Raw genomic sequence first — 27165 nt, 5'->3', positions numbered from 1 at the left:
GGCCACATAAGATGCCCCATACAGATATTTGCCCCATATAATGCTGCACATGGTCCCATACAGATATTTGCCCCATATAATGCTGCACATGGCCACATAAGATTCTTCATACATTTGCCCCATATATTGCTGCACATGGCCCCATTAGATGCTCCATACAGATAATTACCCCATATAATGCTGCACATGGCCCCATAAGATGTTCCATACAGATATTTGCCCCATATAATGCTGCACATGGCCCCATTAGATGCTCCATACAGATAATTGCCCCATATAATGCTGCACATGGCCCCATACAGATGCTCCATATAGATATTTGCCCCATATGCTGTAGCTGCGATTAAAAACATAAAAAATCACATACTCACCTCTCAGTCCCTTGGCACTTGCTATACTCACCTTTCCCGTTTCACTGACGGCCGCCGCTGTGTCTTCCCCATCCTCCGCACTGACTGTTCAGGCAGAGGGCGGCGCGCACTAATTGCGTCATCGCGCCCTCTAACCTGAGCGTCAGTGCAGAGGACGCAGAAGACCTAGCGGCACCGACGGTGGAACGCGGAGCAGGTGAATATCGTGCACTGCGTTTATACTCGCCTGCTCCTGGCACGGTCCCTGCACGTCTGTTCCCTGGCGCCGGCAGCGTCTTCCTGTAGTGAGCGGTCACACGGTACCGCTCATTACAGTAATGAATATGCGGCTCCACCACTATGGGAGTGGAGTCAATATTCATTACTGTAATGAGCGGTACCATGTGACCACTCATTACAGGAAGAAGCGAAGCTGTCAGCGCCCGAAGAACCAGGGACCGTGCCAGGAGCAGGTGAGTATTATTAGACAGCTGCCGCTCCCCGTTCCCTGCCGACCCCTGGGAATGACTCGAGAATAAGCCGAAAGGAGCAATTTCAGCTTTAAAAAAATGGGTGAAATTCTCGGCTTATACTTGAGTATATACGGTAATTTTTTAAAAGAAAATTTTTGTAAAATTTGATATTTTTTATAAATGCAAAAAATTTCGACACAAATTTACCATTATCAAAGTACAATTTCACAATAAAAAAAAAAACCCCAATCAATGGGATATGTTGAAGCGTAACAGAGTTACCACATAAAGTGACACTAGTCAGATGTAAAAAATAATTGGCCCGGTCACTAAGGTGTTAATATTAAGCAATGGATAGAGATGCTTCTATAGGAGACAAAAATAGACCTAGCCCTAATATCATCCCTCTTCTTGAATGGCCGCTCTGACCAACTCACCCAGACCGGTCACTTGACCCTATAGTTATGTGGCTCAGCCAGGTGACTATTGGTCAGCTGATAGTTGTGACTACATTGCGGTCTTTCTTTTTGGATTTTGGACTAAAAGGGAGTTTGCCCCCTCAAAATGATTATTAAACTAGATGTACAATTATATAGGGACTTATGAACTTAGCCCCTATAAAAATCATACTAGCACTGCACATGTAGGTGATAGTGCTCAGTGCACTGTTATCTCCCCCCTCAATTTGCGTTTTGAGGACCCCTGACATCTGATTGCCAGCGAGCACTACCTGTATTCTGCCTGCGTATGCACGGACACTGCCTAGCTGCATGCTGCAGTGTGTGCATGCGCATTCCCTTCTCTGGTTCCTCTGTGAAGCTGCTCTCTGCTTTCCTGAGTGTAACAGTGTAGCCAGTGGCAATGTACCTTCAGAAATACAATAATGTCACAGGCAGATAAAAGGCAGGTAGTCTATCCCCTACAGGTGCTGACTTGCATTAGGTTTGTGGTCTTGACTATGTGGTCCCTTTAACATTGGGATGTAGCTTTATTTTCAGTTGAAAGAAGTCCTGAATTCCATTCTGTGTTTAGGGAATCTGTCAGCAGGTTTTTGCTATGTAATCTGAGGGCAGCATGAGGCAGGGGCTGAGGCTGACTTCAATTATGTATCACTTGCTAGGCTGTGTGCTGTAGTTGTAATCTTATCTATACTACTACGAGTAGGAGATTATCACAGCTGGACTAGCTGTCCTTGTGCCTCCTGATCCCACCCTGTCCTCAGCACTGATTAGCAGCTTACTGTCAATATACAGTGTACACAGAAAACTGATTGTATCACAACTACTGCAGCCTGTCCACTCTGGGATAGTTCGCTGGAATCAGGCTCTCTTTCCCTAAATCATGCTGCTCTCAGATGAAGTGACTGATTAGAGTACTGCACATCCACTTTTGTCTACATGTCTTGTGTGTCCTCTCCTGTAACCTGCTTGCATGTATAATTCCAGCCTCATGCTTCAAGTCGGTGTTAGAATGTGCTACATTACCAACTGCCTGGATTACTGGTGTCTGGATTAAAGGAATTTTATAGTCTTTGTGGGGTGGGGAAAGCTGGATGGGCTGGGGATGGTCTGCCCTTTTGCCTCTGTTGTGAACCAGTCCTCCTTCTTTTGTTGATGGATTAAAGAATAAAAGTGCACATAAATTCTTTGTCACCTGTCCTGAAAAATCCACCTGGGCCCATATTGGTTATCCTTTTATTCCATATGGTAGATGTATGGTGATGTGATGTATGTACAGGCAGGCTAGGATGAAAGTCGGTGAAGACGCGAGGGGGGCAGGCTTTTGTTCTTTTTATTCAAGGACAGAGAAAGATCAAAGGAATGAGAATAGAAAGGGGGAAGTGACAGAAAAATGCAGACATCCCAAGGGAGGGAAGGGCATAACAAAGTAATAAATTATATGTAGAGCTGGCTGAATTGAAACCAGACCAGCTCAGATGCACAGGCTGTACATATGGAAGAATAGCCAGGAGATGAGCTAGATAGGAGCCTCCCGCCATCTGACAGGAGGTGTAATAATACAAGTGTGTGTGTGGTCAGCCAGTGGCTAATGGTTACAGATGTGACACCAAAGATATCGTTTCTCATCTCAATGGTCTTAGTGGTTAATGCAGCAGCAGGGGCCAGCCGTAGATATTCTGTGACCATAACCACATGCAGGTGGCTTTCTCCAGAAAGCTATGTATTTCTTGTACTAAATACTCGGCCAGCTTAGCGTTACCTGTTGCCATGTCTATTCTGATGCCTAAATATAATTCCATCAGATGTCCCTGTGTACCCCTAACTTACCTGACAGCGGGTGTGGAAATTCTGTCCGGAGAGCCTGATCTATGTGGATCCAGCTGTACACATTAGATGATTGCAGACACCTCCAGTCTTGACTGGATCCCCCACTATCTAACGTGTGTGGGGGGCTAATGTGGGGGTCTGCTCTGGTATTTTCAGTGTCTGCTCTTATGGGAATCGGGATGAGGTGATCATCGATGCTGCAGTCTCCAAGGTTATCAGTGCTGATATTGAGTATCCTTTCAGGAAAGCATTTGAGATAAAATAACATACGAGTGGAGATTTATTCTTCAGTCCCTTCTTTGTGTCTAAACTTAGTTACATATTGCTATGGTTACAAAATGTTTCAATGATTCCCACTCACAAAAAAGATGGAGCGCTTTTCTCTTGTCTGTATCATTTCACGACGTCTAGAATACAGTGAGTGAAAAGATGCAGCCTTCTGGGAATGTCTCTGCAGCTACATGTTCATTACTAGCATCTGTAAAACAGGTGAGGATAAACTCACATGACCTCCTGAGGAGGAGATGATAGTCACCAGAACTGATGTATACGGGTATGTGCACACGTTGCGGATTTTGCTGCGGATCCGACGCTGCGGATTTGCAGCAGTTTTCCATGCGTTGTACAGTACCATGTAAACCTATGGAAGACCAAATCCGCAGTGCACATGCTGTGGAAAATACCCCGCGGAAACGCTGCGGTTTATTTTCCGCAACATATCAATTCTTTGTGCGGGTTCCACAGCGTTGAATCCGCAGGTGTAAAAACGCATGTAAAAACCGTGGTAAATCCGCAGGTAAAATGCAGGGCGTTTACCTTGCGGATTTTTCTGAATCTGAGCGGAAAAATCCACAACGTGTGCACATACCCTTAGGCTGTGAACCTGCAATTTCGGCTCTGTGCACAGCACCTGAGCTGCTTTTGCTTTTTCACATCACATTTAGAGCCAATGTCAGATGTATGCATCTGGATGATGTCCCAATGTAGCTTTAAAGCTGCAAAATATCCGCCATAGAGCTGGATACATCTCCAGTTCAAAAAATGGAAAAATAACAAATTCCACAGTGTAAAATGTTTGTTACAGTATACTTAACTATTCCATTCTATTGACCTTCCTCAGAAACCTGTGGAAAGGCTCCTGGAGTATGCACCATGCACCAACAACAAAGGCCTAAAGAACATTCTTTACCTCTTAAGGGGTCAGGTCCTATGGATATGTTGAACATATGTATTTCCTGCATATATATGTTAAATATAGGGCTTAGATGTAATTTTACCACAGACTAACTGCAACATTAAGGCTATGTGATCACGTATTTTTGGTGTCTGCGGATTTTTCCGCAGTAGATTTAAGAAATCTGCAGGTAAAATTTTGCGTTTTACCTGCGGATTTACCGCGGTTTTTGTGCAGATTCCACCTGCGGTTTTATACCTGCGGATTCCTATTGTGGAGCAGGTGTAAACTGTTGCGGAATCCGCACAAAGAATTGACATGCTGCGGAATGTAACCTGCCGTGTTACCGCTCGTTTTTTTTCCACAGCATGGGCACATCGGTTTCTGTTTTCCATAGGTTTACGTGGTACTGTAAACTCATGGAAAACTGCTGCGGACCCGCAGCAAAATCCACAACTTGTGCACATTGCCTAAGACCCTAACATGAGAAGCATGCCGAAGACCATACGTAAATGCAAAAGTGAGCAACTTTATTAAAAAATAAAAACATATACAAAATACAGTACAAGGAATCCATGGAGAGGGTAAGAACCAAACAAAAGGAAAAATGGGCAGAGCAGAAAGTGGCTCTAAGGCAGTCCTGGGCAAAATATAGCCCGCAAGCCACATCGGGCCCTCTGGCTGTCCCAGACCAAGACAACTAAGGGGCTGAAAAAAGTGGTCCCCGGGCCACACTGTGCCCTCCCCTGTCTGACTGCAAGCGGTCAATGCTGTCTGCATCCGCGGTGAATGTATTGATGGAGTAGCGGCCGCCAGTCCCTTCTCCCACTAATCAGCGTGCGAAACATTTGACACGATGATGTAATTTCATCGGATCCCCATGTGTATAAGATATGTGGCTGGACATTGGGAGGCTATGGTGGTTGTGAAGAATATTGGAGCTATTTCATGTCAATCATTTCTATATTGTTAGTCATAGGATTATAAAACTCCCTTTATGCAGCTGTAACAGAACACCTGGCTCAGCACGAGGGCCCAGCCTTCTCAGATTCTGAGAAGAAATTCACACCCCCACCAGCTCCTACAGGAAGATCCTGTGGATACCATGCGTGCGGTCTAACTGCTTTGTTCACTCGACTATGATTTCCTAATGAGAATATGGACATATTGTACGTCCTAGCCTCACACCGGTTACATTTTCGAGATCTCTGGAACGGGCCGAACACCTTCCAAGGTCTCGATCTGTTTTGGCATCCCAGGGTGGGGGAGATGCATATAATGATTAGTTGGAACCAGGTAGCCAAGCTATGTTGGTCTCCAAGCATAACGGGGGCCCGGCCGGATCTGATGGCGCCTGAACCGCCGCCCTATGACCTTCCATTGGGATCTTTCAGAGGTTTTGGGAGATATCTATCTATCTACAAACCTTCAGGAAAAGAGGGATAAGGACCCTCCCAGGGTAGAAAAGGGTGGGTCCAGTCAACTGGATAAAGGCTTATGTAAGGCAATGTGATCTCTGTGCCATGCTTACTGTTCACTTCAAAAGTGGGGACCACAGTCATGTAATGTGCTGTGAAGGAAGTAGGAACCAGCTGGCAGCCTATGACACCTGCGGCCCAGCGCGCACATGATCGAACGTCAAACCAGTAATTAACGTTATTTATCTGCTTATATCTTTTGTACTTCATGTGTATTTGCATTTCTGACCAATGGTGCTGGTTTCTGGCCTGATAAAATGCCATTAATGGACCGGGCTTGTATCTAACGAAGAACTGGTGTCAGTTCTGCAAGGCTGACCAGGCACTGTTGCTAGTGAAAAGGGCCTGTCAGGGTTGTGGATGAGTGTGGTGCCATGTCAGTGACAGTGTGGGCCACATCCTCCCTGGGCCCGTGTGTACAGGGGGTGTCTATGTAAAATTGTACCAAGCTGACTTTGCATATCCACATGGAGTATCGTCACGTTGATGCAAGTGGGGAGAGCGCACTACTTGATCCTTCTGATGTAATAGTGATGTCAGGCGGGGTGACGAGGTGTGTGTTCATTACAGGGGTCTTCTGCTGGACATGGGAAGGCTATGGGGCTCTTGTGCTATATATGAGAGGCTTTGGGGGGCTCTGATGCTGGACATGGAGAAGCTATTTGGAGCTCATGCTGTATATGGGGAGGCTATGGGGGCTCATGCTGTATATGGAGAGTCTGTGTAGAGGTTCTTACAGTATATAGAAGGGGCTGAGTGCGGGCTCAAACCATTACATACAGGGGGATGTCGGCATACTTAATGCTGTTCAATAATAATGCAATTAATATTAATGTAAATTTCTAATTAATGCTAATGTTTAGCAAAATGAATTTCAGCTTATGAGTTAGGCTCTACACAAGTCACTGTCTCTTATGTGGTCCCTTAGCAAAACAATTTGTCCATCCCTGCTCTAAGGGATAGCACAGTATAGAATGGCATGCATTAAGAAAACTACCGTATATACTCGAGAATAAAACGAACTCCTCCACCCCACCCCCCCCACCCCCAATTTTGTCACAAAAAACTGGGAAAACTTAATGACTCGACATTAAGCATAGGGTGGAAAATGCAGCAGCTACCGGTAAATGTCAAAAATACAACTAGATACCAATAAAAGTAAAATTAATTGAGACATCAGTAGGTTAAGTGTTTTTGAATATCCATACTGAATCAGGAGCCCCATATAATGCTCCATAGAGTTTGATGAGCCCCATAAGATGCTCCATATTAAAATATGCCCCATATAATGCTGCTCAAATGCGGATTACGGCCCCATAAGATGCTCCATACAGACATTTGCCCCATATAATGCTGCACAAATGCTGATTATGGCCACATTAGATGCTCCATACAGACATTTGCCCCAGATAATGCTGCACAAACGTTGATGCTCCATAAAGATATTTGCCCCATATAAAGCTGCACAAACATTGATTATGCCCCATAAGATGCTCCATGTAGACATTTGCCCCATATGCTGTTGCTGCGATTAAAAAATAAGAAAAAAATCATATTCTCACCTCTCGTCGCTCAGGCCCCCGACACTTGCTATATTCACCTGCTCCCCGTTCGGCTGCTGCTGAGTCTTTCCCGTCCTCTGCACTGACTGTTCAGAGAACGGGGAAGACGGAGTGGCAGCCAGCGGTGGTGGAACGGGGAGCAGGTGAATATCGCGCACTGCGTTATACTCACCTGCTCCTGGTGTGGTCCCTGGTTCCCCGGCGCCGGCTTCCTGTATTGAACGGTCACATGGTACCGCTCATTACAGTAATGAATATGCGGCTCCACCCCTATGGGAGTGGAGTGGGGTCCATATTCATTACTGTAATGAGCGGTACCATGTGACCGCTCACTACAGGAAGAAGCTGCCGGCGTCGGGGAACCAGGGACCGCACCAGGAGCAGGTGAGTATGATTACACTGCTGCTGCCCTACCTCCCCTGCCGACCCCTGGGTATTACTCGAATATAAGCCGAGAGGGGCAATTTCAGCCTAAAAAATGGGCTGAAAATCTCGACTTATACTCGAGTATATACGGTAAGTACTGGAATGTAGTGTATATACAAACCCTGGCCAAAATTATCACCGACCTTGAAGGATCTTCATTCAGTTGTGTAATTTTGTAGAAAAAAAGCAGATCACAGACATCGCACAAAACTAAAGTAATTTCAAATGGCGACTTTCCGGCTGTAAGAAACTCTAAAAGAAATCAAGAACAAAAAATGTGGTAGTCAGTAATGGTTACTTTTTTTTAACCAAGCATAGGGGGAAAATTATGCAATCACTCAATTCTGAGGAAAAAATTCTATGGAATCTTGAAAAACAAACAAAAAAACACTCCAAAACATCACTAGTATTTTGTTGCACCACCTCTGGCTTTTATAACAGCTTGCAGTCTCTGAGGCATGGACTTAATGAGTGTCAAACAGAACTCTTCACCAATCTGGCTCCAACTTTCTCTGATTGCTGTTGCCAGATCAGCTTTGCAGGTTGGAGCCTTGTCATGGACCATTGTCTTCAACTTCCACCAAAGATTTTCAGTTGGATTGAGATCCAGACTATTTGCAGGCCATGACATTAACCTTATGTGTCTTTTCAAGGAATGTTTTCACAGTTTTTGCTCTATGGCAGGATGCATTATCATCTTGAAAAATGATTTCATCATCCCCAAACAATCCTTTCAGTTGATGGGATAAGAAAAGTGTCCAAATTATCAACACAAACTTGTGTATTTATTGAAGGTGTAATGACAGCCATCTCCCCAGTGCCTTTACCTGACATGCAGCCCCATATAAATGACTGTGGAAATTCGTATGTTCTCTTCAGGCAGTCATCTTTATAAATCTCATTGGAACATCATCAAACAAAAGTTCCAGCATCATCACCCTGCCCAATGCAGTTTCGCGATTCATCACTGAATATGACTTTCATCCAGTCATCCACAGTACACGATTGCTTTTCCTTAGCCCATTGTCACCTTGTTTTTTTCTGTTTAGGTGTTAATGATGGCTTTCGTTTAGCTTTTCTGTATGTAAATCCCATTTCCTTTAGGCGGTTTCTTACAGTTCGGTCACAGACCAGTTTCCACCCATTCATTCCTCATTTGTTTTGTTGTGCATTTCCTGTTTTGGAGACATATTGCTTCCATACTGCATAAGTTTCCGGTCTTGACGCTTTGATGTCTTCCTTGGTCTACCAGTATGTTTGCCTTTAACAAGCTTCCCATGTTGTTTGTATTTGGTCCAGATTTTAGACACAGCTGACTGTGAACAACCAACATCTTTTGCAACATTGCGTGTTTTTTAACCTCTTTTGAGTTTGATAGTCCTCTCTCCTTTGTTTCAATTGACATCTCTCGTGTTGGAGCCTTGATTCATGTCAGTCCACTTGGTGCAGCAGCTCTCCAAGGTGTGATCACTCCTTTTTAGATGCAGACTAATGAGCAGATCTAATTTGATGCAGGTGTTAGTTTTTGGGTATGAAAATTTACAGGGTGATTCCAAAATGTTTTCCTCAGAATTGAGCGATTCCATAATTTTTCCCCTATGCTTGGTTACAAAAAGTACGGTAAACATTACTGACTACCACATTTTTTGTTCTTGATTTCTTTTCGTGTTTCTTAAAGCCAGAAAGTTGCCATTTGAAATGACTTTAGTTTTGTGCCATTTCTGATCTGCTTTTTTTTTTCTACAAAATTAAACAGCTGAATGAACATCCTCCAAGGCCGATGATTACATACATTTTGCCAGGGGTTGTATACTAGCTCTTTGTGGGATCAGACCAGACAGGCTCCTCACATGTATCGGTTAGCCTTAGGTGGTAATGACCCTGTTTGTTTTTCAAGTTTTTATTTTTGCTTTACTTTTGCTATGCACAAACTACTTCATAGTGGGAAATTCCCTTAAGCTCTTCTTGGATGTGATTTCACCCAGGTGTCTAGCTGTCACAGGCCCTCAGATTGTTATACTTTTCCTGCTTCCAACACATCAACTTAAAGAACGGACTATCCCAGCCCTTGACAATTGCCATCATCACCAGATAATCATTGTGATTTGTGCTCTCCTATCATCATTATGACCGCTATGACTGGCTTATTTGATTTTTCATTGAGCGTCTTTCCTCTAACGCATGATGTACGGTACATTCCCTGGGAAGGGATGCAGTTTTATTGTTCTGGTGTCTTCAGGGATGACATTGGTGATGTCGTTATCAGATTGTGCTTTGATCATCTACTGATAAGTATACTATAATGTTAGGATGTGCTTTCGCTTTCTACTGTGGCTGCGTCTGGAGTCATTGTACAGTGTGCTGGCTTCAGATCTGTTCCTCATAGACAAGCCTTCAATGGATGCACTGGTGAGATGACCAGATCCCGCTCATCAGGCTGTATATGGTCTGTCATGAGAAAGGGTGTGGTGCCTTGGATGGGTAGCATGTAGAACAGAGAGCAGTCTGGGATATTTAATAGTGTGCTCTGGTATCTGATGGGCCTTTCCATAGTGCCAACATATCTTCTATTAGAGCTGTTCTTGTGTACAGCAGACATTGCAGAATTGTGACCCCAGTGCTGGAGCTACTGGATGTGCGTCCCAGGGATTCAGGGATATCAGAGCAGCATGACCCCAAATCAGCCTCCAGAGTGATCCATTAGTCACACCTAGACTGCTGGCTGCAAGCAAATTAAAATTGAGTATAATGTGGATTTTGTGATCACTGACCCAAATTGCAAGATACCTCTCTCTGTGCTGTTTTCAATCATAGCCACCTGTTTTATCCCGTGTCTTACTCACTGAGTGTCCCCTGGCTTTTATAACCATTAATGCACTCCCCCCACATCCCCTAAGTATTCCTCCTGTAATGTTTGGTGTTAATGTACAGTACATTGTCCTTGATGTATGCTCAATGCTAGTCTCTACAGCGCCATCTTCTGGCATCTTTTCAGTAGTGCACTTAAAACTTGTGTTTTGCCATATGTGTACTATGTTCTATTTATGTTGTGCTTGGCTGTCGTACCGACCTATAATACTTAAAAGCAGAAAAGCATGACGTGTTTAGATAAAATCATTGCCTTTAAAGGAAAATGTTAGCGGGTCCCTTACTATGTTAGGTTTTCTAGAAGGGAAAAATGCTCCTTTTTGCTTCTGTTTCTACTGACTGCACCAGGTGTCGATTACACAAGATTCCTGGCTACAACAAACTATCAAATACCATATTTGTTGTCACTTTCGCCTCATGTCCTGATATTGCCATATTTGTTACTGAGAATCCACCTTGAAAGAAATAGGAACAATATAATATCTGAGAAACGGTTGCTGTTTGTGGACTCACGTGCAGCCTCTTGTTTTATTGCAAGTGAAAAAAAAAACCTTTAGATTTGCTGCCATTGTCTGAGAATGAAATGAATATGATTTTACAGTACATGATAGTTGATGAATTTTTGTTCAGCCCATACAGATTGCACCTCATTTTTTTTTTTTTGGCAGCAGCAGATTTCACAGAATAGGAGTCAAATGGTAAATTCCACAATGTAAGCTACAAGATTTAATAAAAATAATGAAGCTTTGCTCATATAGTACCATCATATTCTGCAGCGCTTTATAGACTTTACCATCACTGCCCCCAATGGGGCTCCCAATCTAGATTGCCTTTGGGGTGTGGGAGGAAACCGAGAACCTGGTGGAAACCCACGCAAACATGGGGAGCATATATAAACTCCTTACAGATATTATCCCAGGTGGGATGTGAACCCAGGACCCCAGTGCTGCAAAGCAGCAGTGCTAACCACTGAGCCACCGTGCTGCCAAATTACCAATTATTGCATATTTCAATATTTGCAGCACTTTTATGTTCTCACTGATATTCCCCACTATGTGTAGATTAGATATGGAAAACACTGTTCATTTGTAGTGAAACTTGCTGCAAAATCCACACAAAAATACCGAAGCATTTCACCAAATCTGTACTGGACCTGTTTACCCTCTTGTACTGAGCCCAAGTGCCAGCCTGCATGACAAAGTTCAGAGGTGCAACCACAGTTCTGCCAAGACCTTTAACCTCCCAGTATTCTTAGCTGGCTCACAGTTGGCACCATTGTGGAAAGTGTAGTGTAGAGGCGAGTACTGTGGAGCAGAGTCTCTTCCACAGGGTTATTACAGGGCTATCCTCATCAGGGGTACTGTACCTCTAGCACGGGATAGCTACGTGTTTCTCCTCTAACAACCAAAAGGTTCTTATCAACAGTGTAGAGTCGCTTAGTAATTTTAGTGAAGCTACAATTGGGTCTTATTGTATGTGTACATTATCCTTGAAATCCACCATTTCAAGCAGTGAAAAAGGATTTGGTGGTTTTCGATTGATTTTACTGGCAGGTAGTGCGGAAGAATTCCTGCCCCCATAGCCAGTACTCAAGCGATCACCAGTTTCGACAAGTCCATAATAATAATGGTTACATAGAGATGTGTTGTAAGCTTTGTATAGGACAGACCTGAAATGCCGTCTTACAATCTAGAAACACTGCGTGAAGTCATGTTATAGAAAAATGAGGAGCTGGTGTTCCTAATCCAGCTTTGTCCCAGTGTCTTCTTCCGACATGCATCTGACATGGTCTGTGATGACCTTGTGTCCCACCATGCGGCTGACTATAAGGTTATCGACCACCTGGAGCCATCTAACTAGCGTAGGAACAATATTAGGAGCAATGCATTCTGCCTGCCTGGGTAGCTTTCTATATTATTTTCCGCAGACTTGTGGAGTAAGGTGTAGCAGTCCGCTGTGCTGTTATTCATCATGTATAAATATATGGATGCGGGGTAGAGCCAGGCCGCGCTTCTAGCCCTCCTAGTCCCCCTCCTTTTTCTGTCTTTTCTCCTGTACTTTCCTTTCTGCGTGTCTCGCCCTGCACTTCCCTCCCCCCTGTGTCTGTGAGTGATGAGGCCAGGCAGAGATCCAAGTCCCCCATTAGCAGCTCCCTGCTCTGTTGTGGATGGAACATGTGCTGCAGCAGCTTCTCACCAATTGGTTGCAGAGCAGCACATAAAGTACAGCAGTGCCCAGCAGGGGAGCACTACCTACTCAGTTTAACTGACTCACTGCCGCCAATGGCTGGGAAATGCCTAAAGCTGGCATTTCCAAGGGTTTGGATGGAAACCTTGCCACATACTTTCTGTAAATAAGACTCGCTGAGCAGTTCATTGTGCTCATGCTTATCCTAGCAAGCCAGGGATAATTTTGCTATAGTACATTCCTTTGCTCTGTGGACAGAATGGCAGGATTTAGCGCTGACTTTGCATATTTTGCAGTCTCCACACCACCTGAACCTACTTTCCCAGTCCTCCACATTGTTTTTATGCTAATCATATTCTTCATGATTTTCTGGGTGGTTTGTGATAAATATTTGCCATGCCATTACAGTTCATCCCGCACTAAACTACTATCAGGTTGTTTTGTGTCATTATTTATTTGGTGCAGATAATTATCCAGATATGTAATTCCCGAGCGGTCAGGCTATGGCATGTGGCAGCACAAAGTGCAAATCTTCAGCTCTGTGTCACATATGACCTAATCATGGAGTTGACGTATTAGAAGGAAGAGGAAGCTCTCCACGTTTGTTACAGAAGGTGTATTATTGCTGTTTGGGAGCATCCGCCACTAGGTGTGCACGCTGATTAATGCTTCTCAAGCCGGGATTTGAAGTGCCGTGAATTATGTACCAATCCAATCTGAGTACTATGTCTATCTGTATCTCTGAAAAAAGGTGATTTAATCAGTCTCCTCTATGCAGTGCACATACTGTATGTATAAATGTGAACCCAGCTTGATCTGCAACTGTGACACCATAATTATGTCAGTCTGTTTTGGAAAAAGTGTTTATGGTGTTCAAACCGGTCTACATATTTAGGTTTTATTGTTTTAAATATGTACTACCTGGCATAAAGTTTTCTGCTAATTAGATTTCGGTGCAAAGAGGATCACTGTCAGCGAGTCCAGGCCCACTGCCTGCCTCCAGACTGTGAATCGCCTGCCTCCACTGTATGAAATCTCAGCAGTGACCTGTCAATCAAAGACCGGAGGCAGGCGGTCTAACCCTTGTGTACCAAAATGTAATTAGCAGAGAACTTCAGATGGTGATTACAGAAGAACAACAAAGCAGATTTCTTCACCAAAGGTAGCAATGTAATCAGTGTTACAGCATGTCTTCACTTTACATTACAGAATTGTGCTGACCGATTCTCTTTAACTTGCATTTGTGGAATGCATGGCGAACTGTGCTCAGACAATGACTTCCATGCAGTGATTTGCATGAGTCAATCATGCTGGTTATTAATGCAGTGCTGCCTGAGGGACCTGTTGATCACAAGCATCCAATATTGACAGTGAGCCTTGTCCTTTGTGTACATGTATTTTTCCTGAATCTCTGAATCTTTTGATATTATGTAATGTAGATGGTGGGATATTCAAAGTCTTTGCAATTTTGTGTTGCGTAACATTTACCGTATATACTCTAGTATAAGCCGAGATTTTCAGCCCACTTTTTTGGGCTGAAAGTCCCCCTCTCGGCTTATACTCGAGTCATACCCAGGGGTCGGGGGAGCGGGGGCTGTCTAATTATAATCACCTGTTTCTGGAGCGGTCCCTGCAGGTCCCTGGCTCCCCAGCTTGTTCCTGTAGTGAGCGGTGACGGTCACATGGTACCGCTCATTACACTAATGAATATGCGGCTCCACCTCCCATAGGGGTGGAGCCGCCTATTCATTACTGTAATGAGCGGTAACGGTGACCGCTCACTACAGGAAGAAAATGCGGTGCCGGGGAATAGATGTGCAGCGACAACGCCAGGAGCAGGTAAGTATGACGGGGGCAGTAAGCGATATTCACCTGCTCCTCGTTCCACCGTCGGCTCCACTGTGTCTTCCGCAGTGACGCTCAGTTCAGAGGGCGCGGTGACGCGATTAGTGCGCGCCACCCTCTTCCTGAACGTCGGTGGCGGTGCAGAGAATGGGAAGACACAGCGGCGGTCAGCGGTGGAACGGGAAAGGTGGGTATAGCAAGTACCGGGGACCTGAGAGGTGAGTATGTAATTTTTTTTTTTAATCGCAGCAACAGCATATGGGGCAAATATCTGTATGAGGCATCTTATGTGGCCATGTGCAGCATTATATGGGGCAAATATCTGTATGGGGCATCTGTATGGGGCCACGTGCAGCATGATATGGGGGCAAATATATGTATGGGGCCATGTGCAGCATGATATGGGGGCCATGTGCAGCATGATATGGGGGCAACTATCTGTATGGAGCATCTTATGTGGCCATGTGCAGTATTATATTTGGCAATTATCTGTATGGAGCATCTTATGGGGCCATGTGCAGCATGATATGGGGGCAAATATATGTGTGGGGCCATGTGCAGCATTATATGGGGCCATGTGCAGCATGATATGGGGACAAATATCTGTATGGAGCATCTTATGTGGCCATGTGCAGTATTATATTTGGCAATTATCTGTATGGAGCATCTTATGGGGCCATAATCCACATTTGTGCAGCATTATATGGGGCATATTTTAATATGGAGCATCTTATGGGGCCATCATAAACTTTATGGAGCGTTATATGGGGCTCCTGATTCAATATGGATATTCAAAAACACTTAACCTACTGATGTCTCAATGAATGTTACTTTTATTGGTATCTATTTTTATTTTTGACATTTACCGGTAGCTGCTGCATTTTCCACCCCAGGCTTATACTCGAGTCATTAAGTTTTCCCAGTTTTTTTGTGGCAAAATTAGGGGTCTCTGCTTATACTCGAGTCAGCTTATACTCGAGTATATACGGTATTTAAAATTTTTCCACAATTTTTTTGACGCAGTTGTTCAGATTGCTGAATCTCTGACCATCTTGGGCTTTTGAGACCCTGCCTCTCTATAGTTCAAAATGTTTTGCTTCCATCAATTTCTAGATGAGTTAATTTAGACATTTCAAGCAAAATGGAGACATGTCTATGTTCCACCTTCTGTTCTGTTGTGAATAACATGGCTAAAGAGATTTCCAGATCATTGCAATCTTATATTCTTTACATTTTACATAGCGTCCAAACTTTTTTGAAATTGTGGTTGTGTATATGCAATGAAGCCTCTTCAGCCTCTCCCCTCTGAGAAATTCATCCTCTTATAAAGACCATTCTTTGACATTCCATCAGATATATTATTGCGTCTTGATCTTGACTATTCTTTGAACAGATTACCCTCTAGAAGATCACTTTTTTTCTGCAGTTCTGTTAACTTCCTTCTGTCCCCTACTTCCTCATGAGAGGAAGTGTAGGACAGATGGAAGTAGGATTTATCCTTAAGTGGTCTGAGCACCCTTTAATGGGTGATTAATGGAAAGTGGGAACACATTTATTTGTGCTTCCATCTTCAGCAAAGTTGTTAGTCCATGAAAGATCTTTCCAGTGAAGAAGGTTCCCAGAAGATTGATCGTCTTTTGGTGACATTGAATGTGTGGCTAGGATTATCCACTGTAGCAGGCAATATGGATTACATAAAAATACAGAATTGGTTGGGGTCTGAGGGAGACGGATGAGTCTTGAAGTGTTGTCCTTCAATGTTCTATTTTCAATATTAATATGGACCGATAAGTGGCTGAATGAGTATTTTATAGGAAGTCCTGTTTTTTTATTTGTTAACATAGGTCAATGATCACAATCAGGACTCTGGTTCCTCAGATCGATTATTTTGGCCTATAAATCAGTAATTTCTGCAGCACATCTCACAATGTACCTGGGACAGAATATTTGTATTAATGACCCGTGCTGATTGGCTTATTATATTGTTGATCAGCGGTATTCCCTTTTAGACACTACTTCGGTATGTTTTTTTTGGATTTGCTGATGTTTTGAGAACTTGATATTGTGGAATAACTGGAAATTGGCATGGAAACCTTTTAGTAAGTGGTTGTGCACACAAATGTTTCTCAGTTCTCCACTATTTAGGATTTTAGTCTGGGATTATCCCCCATGCTGTATATTTGCTTGGTATGAACAGTCAGGTTTTTAATTACAAGGTTGCCACTGTAGACATGCCTTATTCACTGTGTACATTTTATTTTTCTACTTGGTCAAAAATGTACATCTAGTTGGAGATTGTGAGCAGGGAGTAAGCTAAGTGAATATGTAAGAGCCTTATGATGTCTGCTGGCAGAATTTGTCAAGGCTAGATCCAGTCATCTTTCAAAAGTCTAAGGCTAAATTGTGGCTGAAACTAAATGACCCCTTCACCTCCTGGCAGAAAGCTGCTTGTGTCATTGTCCAGACAAAAGATCCCATCTGGAAATGTAGTGTTACATATAATGCATGGGTGGCTGGAGACTACCAGAGCAGGAGGGCTCTTCTTTCTGGTGAATAAAGAGGATGTATAGTAATCCGAGGCCCCCAGCATTCTTATGGCACTCCCATTGTGTTCTTACTGGTGGCAGGTGGATACAGTGTGTATTCTAATATAGCAGCATTGCATGAAGGTCTCCCCCTTGTACAGCTGCTTCTAGGAAAGTGTTTGCAATAGGGGATGTTTTTTGTTCAGATGTAGATTGATCCGGCCCTTTAGGACAGGTTCACTTTATGTACGGTAAATCTCACCTAGTCATTGCATAATAAGTTATGTAACTCTGGAACGTACAACTTTCAGTAAATGGAAACCTTGTGTAGAAAGAATTGTGTACTGCTAATACCTGTGCCTGCAGACATGAAAATAAGCATTCACCTAAATTCACATTTTTTATTAGCTCACCTGGAATTTCCTCATCCCCCAACTTTTAGGCTATGTGCACACGTTGCAGATTATTTGCGGTTTTTTTTGCGTTATTGTGCTATAAAAACACTATAAAACCGCAAATAATCTGCATACATTAAGCATCCCATCATTTATAATGGAATCCGCAATTTCTGTGCACATGATGTGCGTTTTTCCGCATGAAAAACGCATTGCGGAAAAATAATGAACCTGTTCATTAATTTTGCGTTTTTTTCCCCGCGGATTTCCCACTGTCTAATGCATTGGGAAATGTCCGGGAAAAACCGCGCAAAAAAAAACGCATGCGGATTTCATGCGGAAATCTGGCAGAAATGTCTAGATTTTCACAGGAATTTTCTGCATGAATTCCTGAACGTGTGCACATAGCCTTAGTGCGGTCTAATCGCTACGTGTCTTTCCAATAAAAAATAAACAAAAAAAAAATTTACCAATTGACTATAGCACCCTCTCCCATAATGTATGTATCCTACCACATTCCCATTCTGTTTGTAAATATGACCCAACCTGGACGCCACGTCTCTGCTCACATCTGCGCAATGCAGTTCTGTAATACTCCTCTGTCATAGGGGCAGAACACAGAATAAGGAGGGCTGCATCCCTCACAGGTCTGACCCCACCTACAGATCTCGCCACAGTCCCTCTGCACACGTTGCGGATTAGGCTTGGGAATTTCTGGTGCGGATTCTGCCTCTCCTGGCAGAAAACACAGCTGCGGATTTGTCGCGTTTTTATGTGCGTTTTTGCTGCGGATTTCTTGCGGATTTGCTGCGTTTTTTACCCCTGCGGTTTTCTATAATGGAATGGGTACAAAAATGCTGCAGATTCACAAAAAAAGAAGTGACATGCTACTAATTTTAAACTGCAGCGTTTCCGCTGCGGATTTTCCGCAAAGTGTGCACAGCATTTTTTTTCCTCATTGATTTACATTGTACTGTAAATCAATTGCGGATCTGCAGCGTTTCTGCACTGCAAAAAGCGCTGCAGATCCAGAGAATCCGCAACGTGTGCACATACCCTAAAACAGTATCTCACTTCCGAACAATTGAGGGGGATTAGGAGTCAGTATGACTTGTGCCCAAGGATTTCTAAAGCAAAAACCGGTGTATTTAATTATGGCATGCAGTATGGTACATCATTTCTGTATTTGATAAGCAATTTTTATAGATTTTATAGATTTTCACCCATCACTACAAAGTCAAAAAGAGTTGTTTGCTTCCAAAAAATTACATGTATGATATATTAAATATCAAACTTTTTTACACCGCTCTAAATGCCAAACTTTGCCTTTCTTTTGCAGTGCAAGAAGAGGGGCTGTGGGACAACGGTCTGTCCTATGAGTGTCGGACACTACTTTTTAAGGCCATTCACAACCTACTAGAGAGGTAATCAGATATTACATTATGGTACTAAGAGTATTTAATATATATATGTAATATATATATATTTTTTTAAATGTCATAAATTACCTTATAGAGATGAGTTTTGATTGTTAGCTATATGGAACATAATCCATTGAATCAACTTTTCTTTTTCCTCCTTTTCTCTAGGTGTTTGCTCGATAAAAGTTTTGTGCGCATTGGAAAATGGTTTGTGAAGCCCAGCGAAAGAGAGGAAAAATCTATCTCAAAGAGGTAACTGTTCTCCTGAGATTGTATAACTTGTTCATTGGATCTAAAAGGGATCTGTAGCGGAAACCTCAGCAGAAATTCAAAGCTTATCCACAGATTTCTGTGGTGGATTTGGATTTTCCATGCCGACCTGCTGATTGTTGATGCCACAATCTTTCTGAGTGTACTTGAGGGGCCTCATATTCAGTGAGAAGACTGGTAAGGCTGGGTTCACATTGCGTTAATGGCAATGCGCTGAAGGCATCCGTTACATAGCGGCACTAACGCTATGTAAAGGATGCGTTAGAGCACCCATTAACTGCCATTATGTAGCATAATCGGCATGCGTTAGCGATGTGCCGTCATTCTGTGACTGACCCTCGGACGCAGTCTGCAGCGTTTTCGGGTCCGTCACCGCTATCACAGATAGAGCATCTGCGCTAGCGCGATTGCATAAACGCGATCTTTTTCGCCGCTTGCGTTAATGCAGTCTGTTTAACGTATGCGTTGAACGGACTGCACTAACGCAATGTGAACCTAGCCTAAGTCAGTGACTTTTGTCCAGGTGGTGTTGCCGTGAACTCCGAATATATCGCTTGTCTATTGAAAACAAAAAATACGGATCACTGTTAAGGCCATGTTACCTAGTAAAATATCAGTGGGAAGAGAAAGCACCAATCCAGTTTGCTTACCCTCATAGGTGCCATGATCAGTAATGAATATGTCACTTATATGTGAAAATAATGGAAACGGCTTCTTTTTAAAGGGAACCTGTCACCCCGTTTTTTCAGATTGAGCTAAAAATACTGTTAAATAGGGCCTGCGCTGTGCGTTACAATAGTGTATGTAGTGTACCCTGATTCCCCACCTATGCTGCGAAATACATTACCAAAGTCGCCGTTTTCACCTGTCAATCAGCCTGGTCTGGTCAGGTGGGCAAACTCGGCTTTGGGAAAATGGCCGCCGCGATCTCCATCTGCGCACGCGCGGCATCCCGCGGCCATTTTCCTGAAGCCCCGTGCAGCAGAGCACTCCATCTGCGCACGCGCGGCCTCAGGAAGATGGCCGCCCCCACCGATGACAAGGGTAATAGCGCAGATCGCGCGCTTTTTCTTCACCTGCGCGCAGTGGATTCGGAACTTGGACATGCGCACACCACTACGCCACCAACGGAAAGCTGGGGAAGAAACAGCGATGTCACCACGCCCACCTGACCTGACCAGCCTGATTGACAGGCGAAAACGGCGACTTTGGTAATGTATTTCGCAGCATAGGTAGGGAATCAGGGTACACTACATACACTATTGTAACGCACAGCGCAGGCCCTATCTAACAGTATTTTTTATCTCAATCTGAAAAAACGGGGTGATAGGTTCCCTTTAAGGGAATTTGTAAGTAGGAACAACCCTCCTAAGTAGTCTAAATGGGCATGTAGGTCATAGGAAGCTGAATAAAATGATACCGCGATATTTGCGACCCAATGTCTTATTCTAGAGAAATCCGCATTTTTCTTAGAGAACCTGTCATCAGGGTTACGCATATTTACCTAAGGGGACAGCCATAATGGCGCTGTTAGGCCATGTTCACACAGTGCGTTTTTTTTACGCGGAACCGCCGCGATTTTGCCGCTGCGGCTCCGCAGCTGTTTTCCATGCAGGGTACAGTACACTGTACCCTATGGAAAACAGGAACCACTGTGCACATGATGCGGGAATCGGGGAAAAAAAGCCGCGCTGAATAGCCGCGGTAAAAAAGAAGTACCATGTCACTTCTTTTTGCGGAACTGCAGCGGTTCTGCACCCATAGACCTCCATTGTGAGGTCAAACCCGCAGTAAAACCCGCAGATGAAAAATATATCTGAGGGTTTTACTGCGGTTTGTGGTGCAGAACCGCTGCAGTGTGGCTGCCCCCCGTGCTCCAATTCCACCCCCCCATGCTCCGATGCCACCCCCCGTGCTCCGACGCCCCCTTCCCCGTGCCCTCATCTCCCCCCCTTATACTTACCCGGCCTCCCGGTGTCCGTCCGTCCGGCCGTCTTCTCCCTGGGCGCCGCCATCTTGCAAAATGGCGGGCGCATGCGCAGTACGCCCGCCGAATCGGCCGGCAGATTCGTTCCAAAGTGCATTTTGATCACTGAGATAGGTTATATCTCAGTGATCAAAATAAAAAAAAATAGTAAATGACACCCCCCCCCCCCCCCCCTTTGTCACCCCCATAGGTAGGGACAATAAAAAAATTAAGAATTTTTTTTTCCCCCCCCACTAAGGTTAGAATAGGGGTAGGGTTAGGGTTAGGGTATTTTCAGCCATTTTAACCCTAAAAAACTTCCTAGAAAACACACAGACTCTGCATAGAAAACTGCATAAAAAAACGCATCAAAAAACGCACCAAAAAAGCACCAAAAAAAGGACCTGCGTTTTCTGCAAAGAGCTGCGGTTTCAGTCCTGAAAAAAAGAGGGAAATCAGGAACGTGTGAACATACCCTTATACTGATTTAATCCATACATTCAATGAAGAAATAAGCAGGCTGGTTGTTTTAAAATAATCATTAGGAGTTTTGGTTTCTGTGCATTGGGGTAGTACTGTGGATAGGGGTCTTCTCTCTACCACGGCCCCTCTGGTGTCTATATCCTCTTATTTAAGTCTTGTGCCTGCCCTGTTCTTGGCGTGGGTGGTGTTTTCGCAGATTGATCTCACGGTGGGCTTCAGCATGTGCAGATTGAGGTCTCAGCTCGGCATGGAGTCGGGATCTTAATCTGAGCATGCATCGGTGCTATTTCACTGAAGACTGCCAGGAGGGTCAATCTGCGCAAGCGCTGCCTGCGGCTAGGATGGCACAGGCGCAAAATCTATCCAATGTTTACTTTTCCGCACATCACTAATGTAATTAAACTGCACTATTCCTAACAGCCATTCTCAGGTGAGGACACCAAGACATGCTGGTTCCTCCTCCTCTCACCTTCCCCTTACTGTTGGGGTTCCTCAAGGATCAGTCCTAGGCCCCCTACTCTTCTCGTTGTATACTGCCCCTATTGGACAAACAATCAGTAGATTTGGTTTCCAGTACCATCTCTATGCTGACGACACCCAATTATACACTTCTGCTCCCGATATCACACCGACCTTTTTAGAAAACACCAGGGATTGTCTTACCGCTGTCTCTAACATCATGTCCTCCCTCTATCTGAAACTAAACCTGTCAAAAACTGAACTCCTCGTGTTCTCTCCCTCTACTAACCTACCTTTGCCTGACATTGCCATCTCCGTGTGCGGTTCCACCATTACTCCAAAGCAACATGCCCGCTGCCTTGGGGTCATCCTTGATTCTGACCTTTCATTCACCCCCTACATCCGATCACTGGCTCGCTCTTCTTACCTGCATCTCAAAAACATTTCTAGAATTCGCCCTTTTCTTAATTTCGACTCTGCAAAAACTCTGACTGTTTCACTTATTCATTCTCGTCTGGACAATTGTAACTCTCTACTAATCGGTCTCCCTCTTGCAAAACTCTCCCCGCTCCAATCTGTCCTGAATGCTGCAGCCAGGATCATATTCCTCACCAACCGTTACACCGATGCCTCTACCCTGTGCCAGTCATTACACTGGCTACCCATCCACTCCAGAATCCAGTACAAAACTACTACCCTCATCCACAAAGCACTCCATGGCTCAGCACCACCCTACATCTCCTCCCTGGTATCAGTCTACCACCCTACCCGTGCCCTCCGCTCCGCTAATGACCTCAGGTTAGCATCCTCAATAATCAGAACCTCCCACTCCCGTCTCCAAGACTTTACACGTGCTGCGCCGATTCTTTGGAATGCACTACCTAGGTTAATACGATTAATCCCCAATCCCCACAGTTTTAAGCGTGCCCTAAAAACTCATTTGTTCAGACTGGCCTACCGCCTCAATGCATTAACCTAACGATCCCTGTGTGGCCTATTTATAATAAAAAAAAAAAAAGGGTTCCTCGCATCATGTTCTCATACACTTTATGCAGTATTAGCCCTCTGTGTCTGTACTGCTACATACTTAGGCAGGTAACTGGTTCATGCAGCTTTACATGAACACCTGAGCCTTACACTATAGCTGGTCCGAATAACTAAAGCAATTGTTACCATCCACCTCTCGTGTCTCCCCTTTTCCTCATAGTTTGTAAGCTTGCGAGCAGGGCCCTCACTCCTCCTGGTATCTGTTTTGAACTGTATTTCTGTTATGCTGTAAGGTCTATTGTCTGTACAAGTCCCCTCTATAATTTGTAAAGCGCTGCGGAATATGTTGGCGCTATATAAATAAAATTATTATTATTATGTTGGTTTCAACTTCAGACAATTACAAAAATAACGGGTTTCACATCCTGTTGCACCTGCTTTATTCATTTTTTTTTTACTCTCAAAACACCAGAATTTTTTGTTGTTGTTGCACATACTCATTGCGTTCTACGGATGAAAAGATGCTGCAAAACAATGTGTCATACTGCAGTTTATAAAAAGCTACACTTTTCAATTCATTCAGGAACAGAAAAGGTGTGTGCGTGAGACGTCTCAAATCTCATAACTTTTGCTGGTACTGTAAAAAGCCACTTTTAATTGGCATAAAAAATGCAGTAAAAATGCAAAGTGTGAACATAGCCTTAACCTCTCCCTCACTGCCCGGTTTATTTTTTACAAACAGGTAATAAGGGCAAAGATCTCATTGAGAGGGAGGGGGGGGGGGGGGGGGGGGAGTTTGCCGTCAGCATATTTCTAGGTGATACGCCATAACCCTCCAATAATAATAATAATTTTATTTCTATAGCGCCAACATATTCTGCAGCGCTTTCCATTTCCGAGGCGACTTATACAGACTATGAAAGACACTACAGAATATCAGTAATCACATAACTGATCAGACACAGGAGGAGTGCTCCCAATCTGTGAATGAGCTAATGTGGGGGTCTCCTGCGGTGTCTATAGGTGTGAGACTGTGCCGTGACCGGGTGTGTATAGAATCAAACATACGGCATGTAGTCAGCGTGGTCTTTGAGGCATCTCGGATTGATTTCTGCTGCGCTTTTCCACGTGAGTTGGATCTTTTTGTTTGCATGGTTTCTGTCAACTCTTCCATATCCCATACAGGAGATCTGTTCCCACAATGTTCCTTCTAGGGTGATAGTGCACAGCACCACGAAGCCCATGGGGTCAGACATCCCTAATATTCCCCCATTCCCTTGTTTGATCTAACCCCAGTGTGTCCTGCGGCACATAATGTGGATGATGCTGCTGGACACAGCCTGTGGGTAGCTGGCCTATAAATGCCACATTTCCTGCTCACAATGAACGGTGTGAGGCATGGTAGCTGCAGTGTATGGTGGCAGGGCTGTGCTGCGCATCGGTATGTCTTCCTCCCGGGGTCATGTGATTAGTCTAGAAATAGAAATCTGTTCTCATTCCATAGTCTGCTCCTGTGTGCGTCTGTTTGGCTGTGCGCGAGCGCGTGTGTGTTTTCTTCCTCTGTTGTAATTATGCACAGGCTGACATGGAGACATTAGCTGTTGCTATGGCAACCCGGTTTAAGTCGACAAGTTCCTGGCATGATGTCATTAGGACAGCTTCCCCCTCCCATCTATCTCCCTGCATGCAGAGAGCGACTCTGATTATTCCAGCCCATCTAACCCCCACAAGAGAGTGCCTTCTCGCATGCCCTTGCTGGAATAGCACAATCCCCCGGGGCTACAGAAAGCACCTTTTCAGGACATGAAATCAGACAGGCTCGTTTTTATCATTAGGTAGATGAAGCTGCAAATAATATCCGATTTCACTGCATTAGAATGGAGCGTATCCAGTGCAAAAATAAGGAAAAAAAATGTCCGGTGACAATGAATGATGCCCAGGTATCTCAATATTCTGCCATACCAAGCGTTTTTTTCTATATCGGTGTCATAACGGAGCACCAGGATACTCGCCTTTCATTTATCATTGCTGTTCTGTATGTTAGTATAACCCCTTCATGTCTGCCACAACACCATTTAATGACCATCATTACAACAGATCTGTCACCTGATATCTTAGTAGAAATTGTATAGATTATTAGATATCTCTAGAGGCTGGTGTACTTTAAGTATCTGTTTGAATGGCTGTGTAATCTTTAAATTAAAAGAAGTATTTTATTATTTAGATCTAATCTCGATCTATCTCCTGTTAATATAAGGCAGGGAAACTTCCATAAAGGATTGTACACCTATGGATTTCCAAAGTACACCCGCCTCATCAGGTCTAAGAACTATTTAATATTGTATGCACTCTGAAATACTAATAATAATAAATTTAGAGAATTGCATTACTGCCATAGAAAATGGGTAAATCTACATTATGTACCTATGGAATATTGGAAAAATGGAACTGCAAAATTGCTATAGAAAGAGTACGGTAAAAAGAAGGTACTTGGCACACAGATTGGCCAACATATGTGAGCTCAACAGCTATCCGCTAATAGTGGTGTGCTGCAGGAAGGAACCAGCTAATATAAAATCACCTTGGGTTGATGGGAGTAGGACTGCACATGTCAGAGTCTGCTACACACAGAAAAACGGCCCAGGACATCCAAGCTAGTGTGTACAGGTGCCAACTAAGACCATTCTAGGGGAAAATATAGCTGCACTCTAAAATACGAAGAATAATATCCCAGTTCATACCTTTTTGTTCCTTTTTTCAGTCTGTTTGCATCATGCAAACACCTATAATGGTGTGGCCTGCCTTTCCTTGAGCATGCATGTTGTTTGACAAACTGTTAGGTATTTAATATTAGAGTTAGGACAATTACGGTCACCATGAAGTGGTGGGATGGCTTTTGCATTTCCTTTTATCAAAAAAATATGTTGACTAAGTACCGTATATTATTTTCATGCACCATGCCATTTATTTACTGAGGGTATACAATCATTGTTTTTGTCTTCAGCTTTCTGCCTATACACAGTGTACACAGACATCTGCCAACTAGTGATGGGGTGGGTTATACAGAGCTCATGAATATGGACGACTACATGACAGCAGGTTTACTAGCCCTCTAGTGATTTGTTGACAAGTCATTTTCTCAAAATATATATTTTTTTCAAAACTACAGCAAGCAGCCCAGTGCAGTCATAAGACTGCTAGCTCTGAGATTAGGTGGCAAAAACCTGGTGACGGTAAGGATTTTCTCAACTTTCAGTCTTTATTTCTGTCAGCGTCTCTCTAGTGTGTTGGGGTGAGTACGGCCATGGGGACCATGTATCTAGTCTGAGGTCACTGCTTACACTTTATTAATGTCCGTGTTTGTTTTTCTCCGTTTCTAGCGAGAACCTTTCCTGCTCCTTCACCTTTTTCCTTCATGGGGAAAGCAGTGTTTGCACAAGTGTAGAGATTGCTCAGCACCAGCCCGTGTATCTCATCAGCCAGCAACATCTCCAGCTGGCGCAGTCATCCCACACGCCATGCCACGGTGAGCTCCTTTGTGGTGTGTTGACATGTAGCTTTGTTGGTGTGTTATTTTTCTGTTCTAGAATAGCGTAACCAGTAACTGTATGCGCTGTAGAACTGTCACTACTTTACTGCACACCAAATAGTCTTTCTAGGCTTGAACGTAATTGTGTTTTGCTTCCCTTAATAGTTATTCTGAGCCCTTATGGGTTGAGTGGAACACTTACTGGTCATGCCTACAAGACATCAGATCCCACAACCCGCAGGCTGCTGGAGGAATGGCGTCCCTTCTACCCTACTGTGCTCTCTGCAAGGAAGGATCAACGGGAAGATCAGGAAATGCTTTATGATGATGACTTTCCGGCCGCAGTGGAAGTTATTGTGGGTAAGGAACTTTGGTTGAGGTCAAGAACATAGTGAAGCTTCATAGGAGGCAGCCTTGGAGAAAGAAATGCAAGTTTCCTGAATTATGTCGCTCTGTGGATATGTAGGAAAAGTAGTGCC

General features: G+C 43.9%; 1 protein-coding gene across 1 annotated transcript in view; it reads left to right on the top strand.

The window, feature by feature from the left end:
* Window positions 1-27165, top strand: part of MED13L (mediator complex subunit 13L) — a 210554-nt gene that overhangs the window by 98550 nt on the left and 84839 nt on the right. Inside the window, exons 3-6 of the mRNA XM_069759849.1 lie at window positions 18911-18995; window positions 19161-19244; window positions 26538-26683; window positions 26852-27046. Of these exons, the coding sequence (XP_069615950.1) occupies window positions 18911-18995; window positions 19161-19244; window positions 26538-26683; window positions 26852-27046 (510 nt within the window). The remainder of the gene's footprint in view (window positions 1-18910; window positions 18996-19160; window positions 19245-26537; window positions 26684-26851; window positions 27047-27165) is intronic.

This window comes from Ranitomeya imitator, chromosome 1, assembly GCF_032444005.1.
Source record: "Ranitomeya imitator isolate aRanImi1 chromosome 1, aRanImi1.pri, whole genome shotgun sequence".
Classification (NCBI taxonomy): Eukaryota; Metazoa; Chordata; class Amphibia; order Anura; family Dendrobatidae; genus Ranitomeya; species Ranitomeya imitator.
This window is presented reverse-complemented; position numbering and strand designations above follow the sequence as displayed.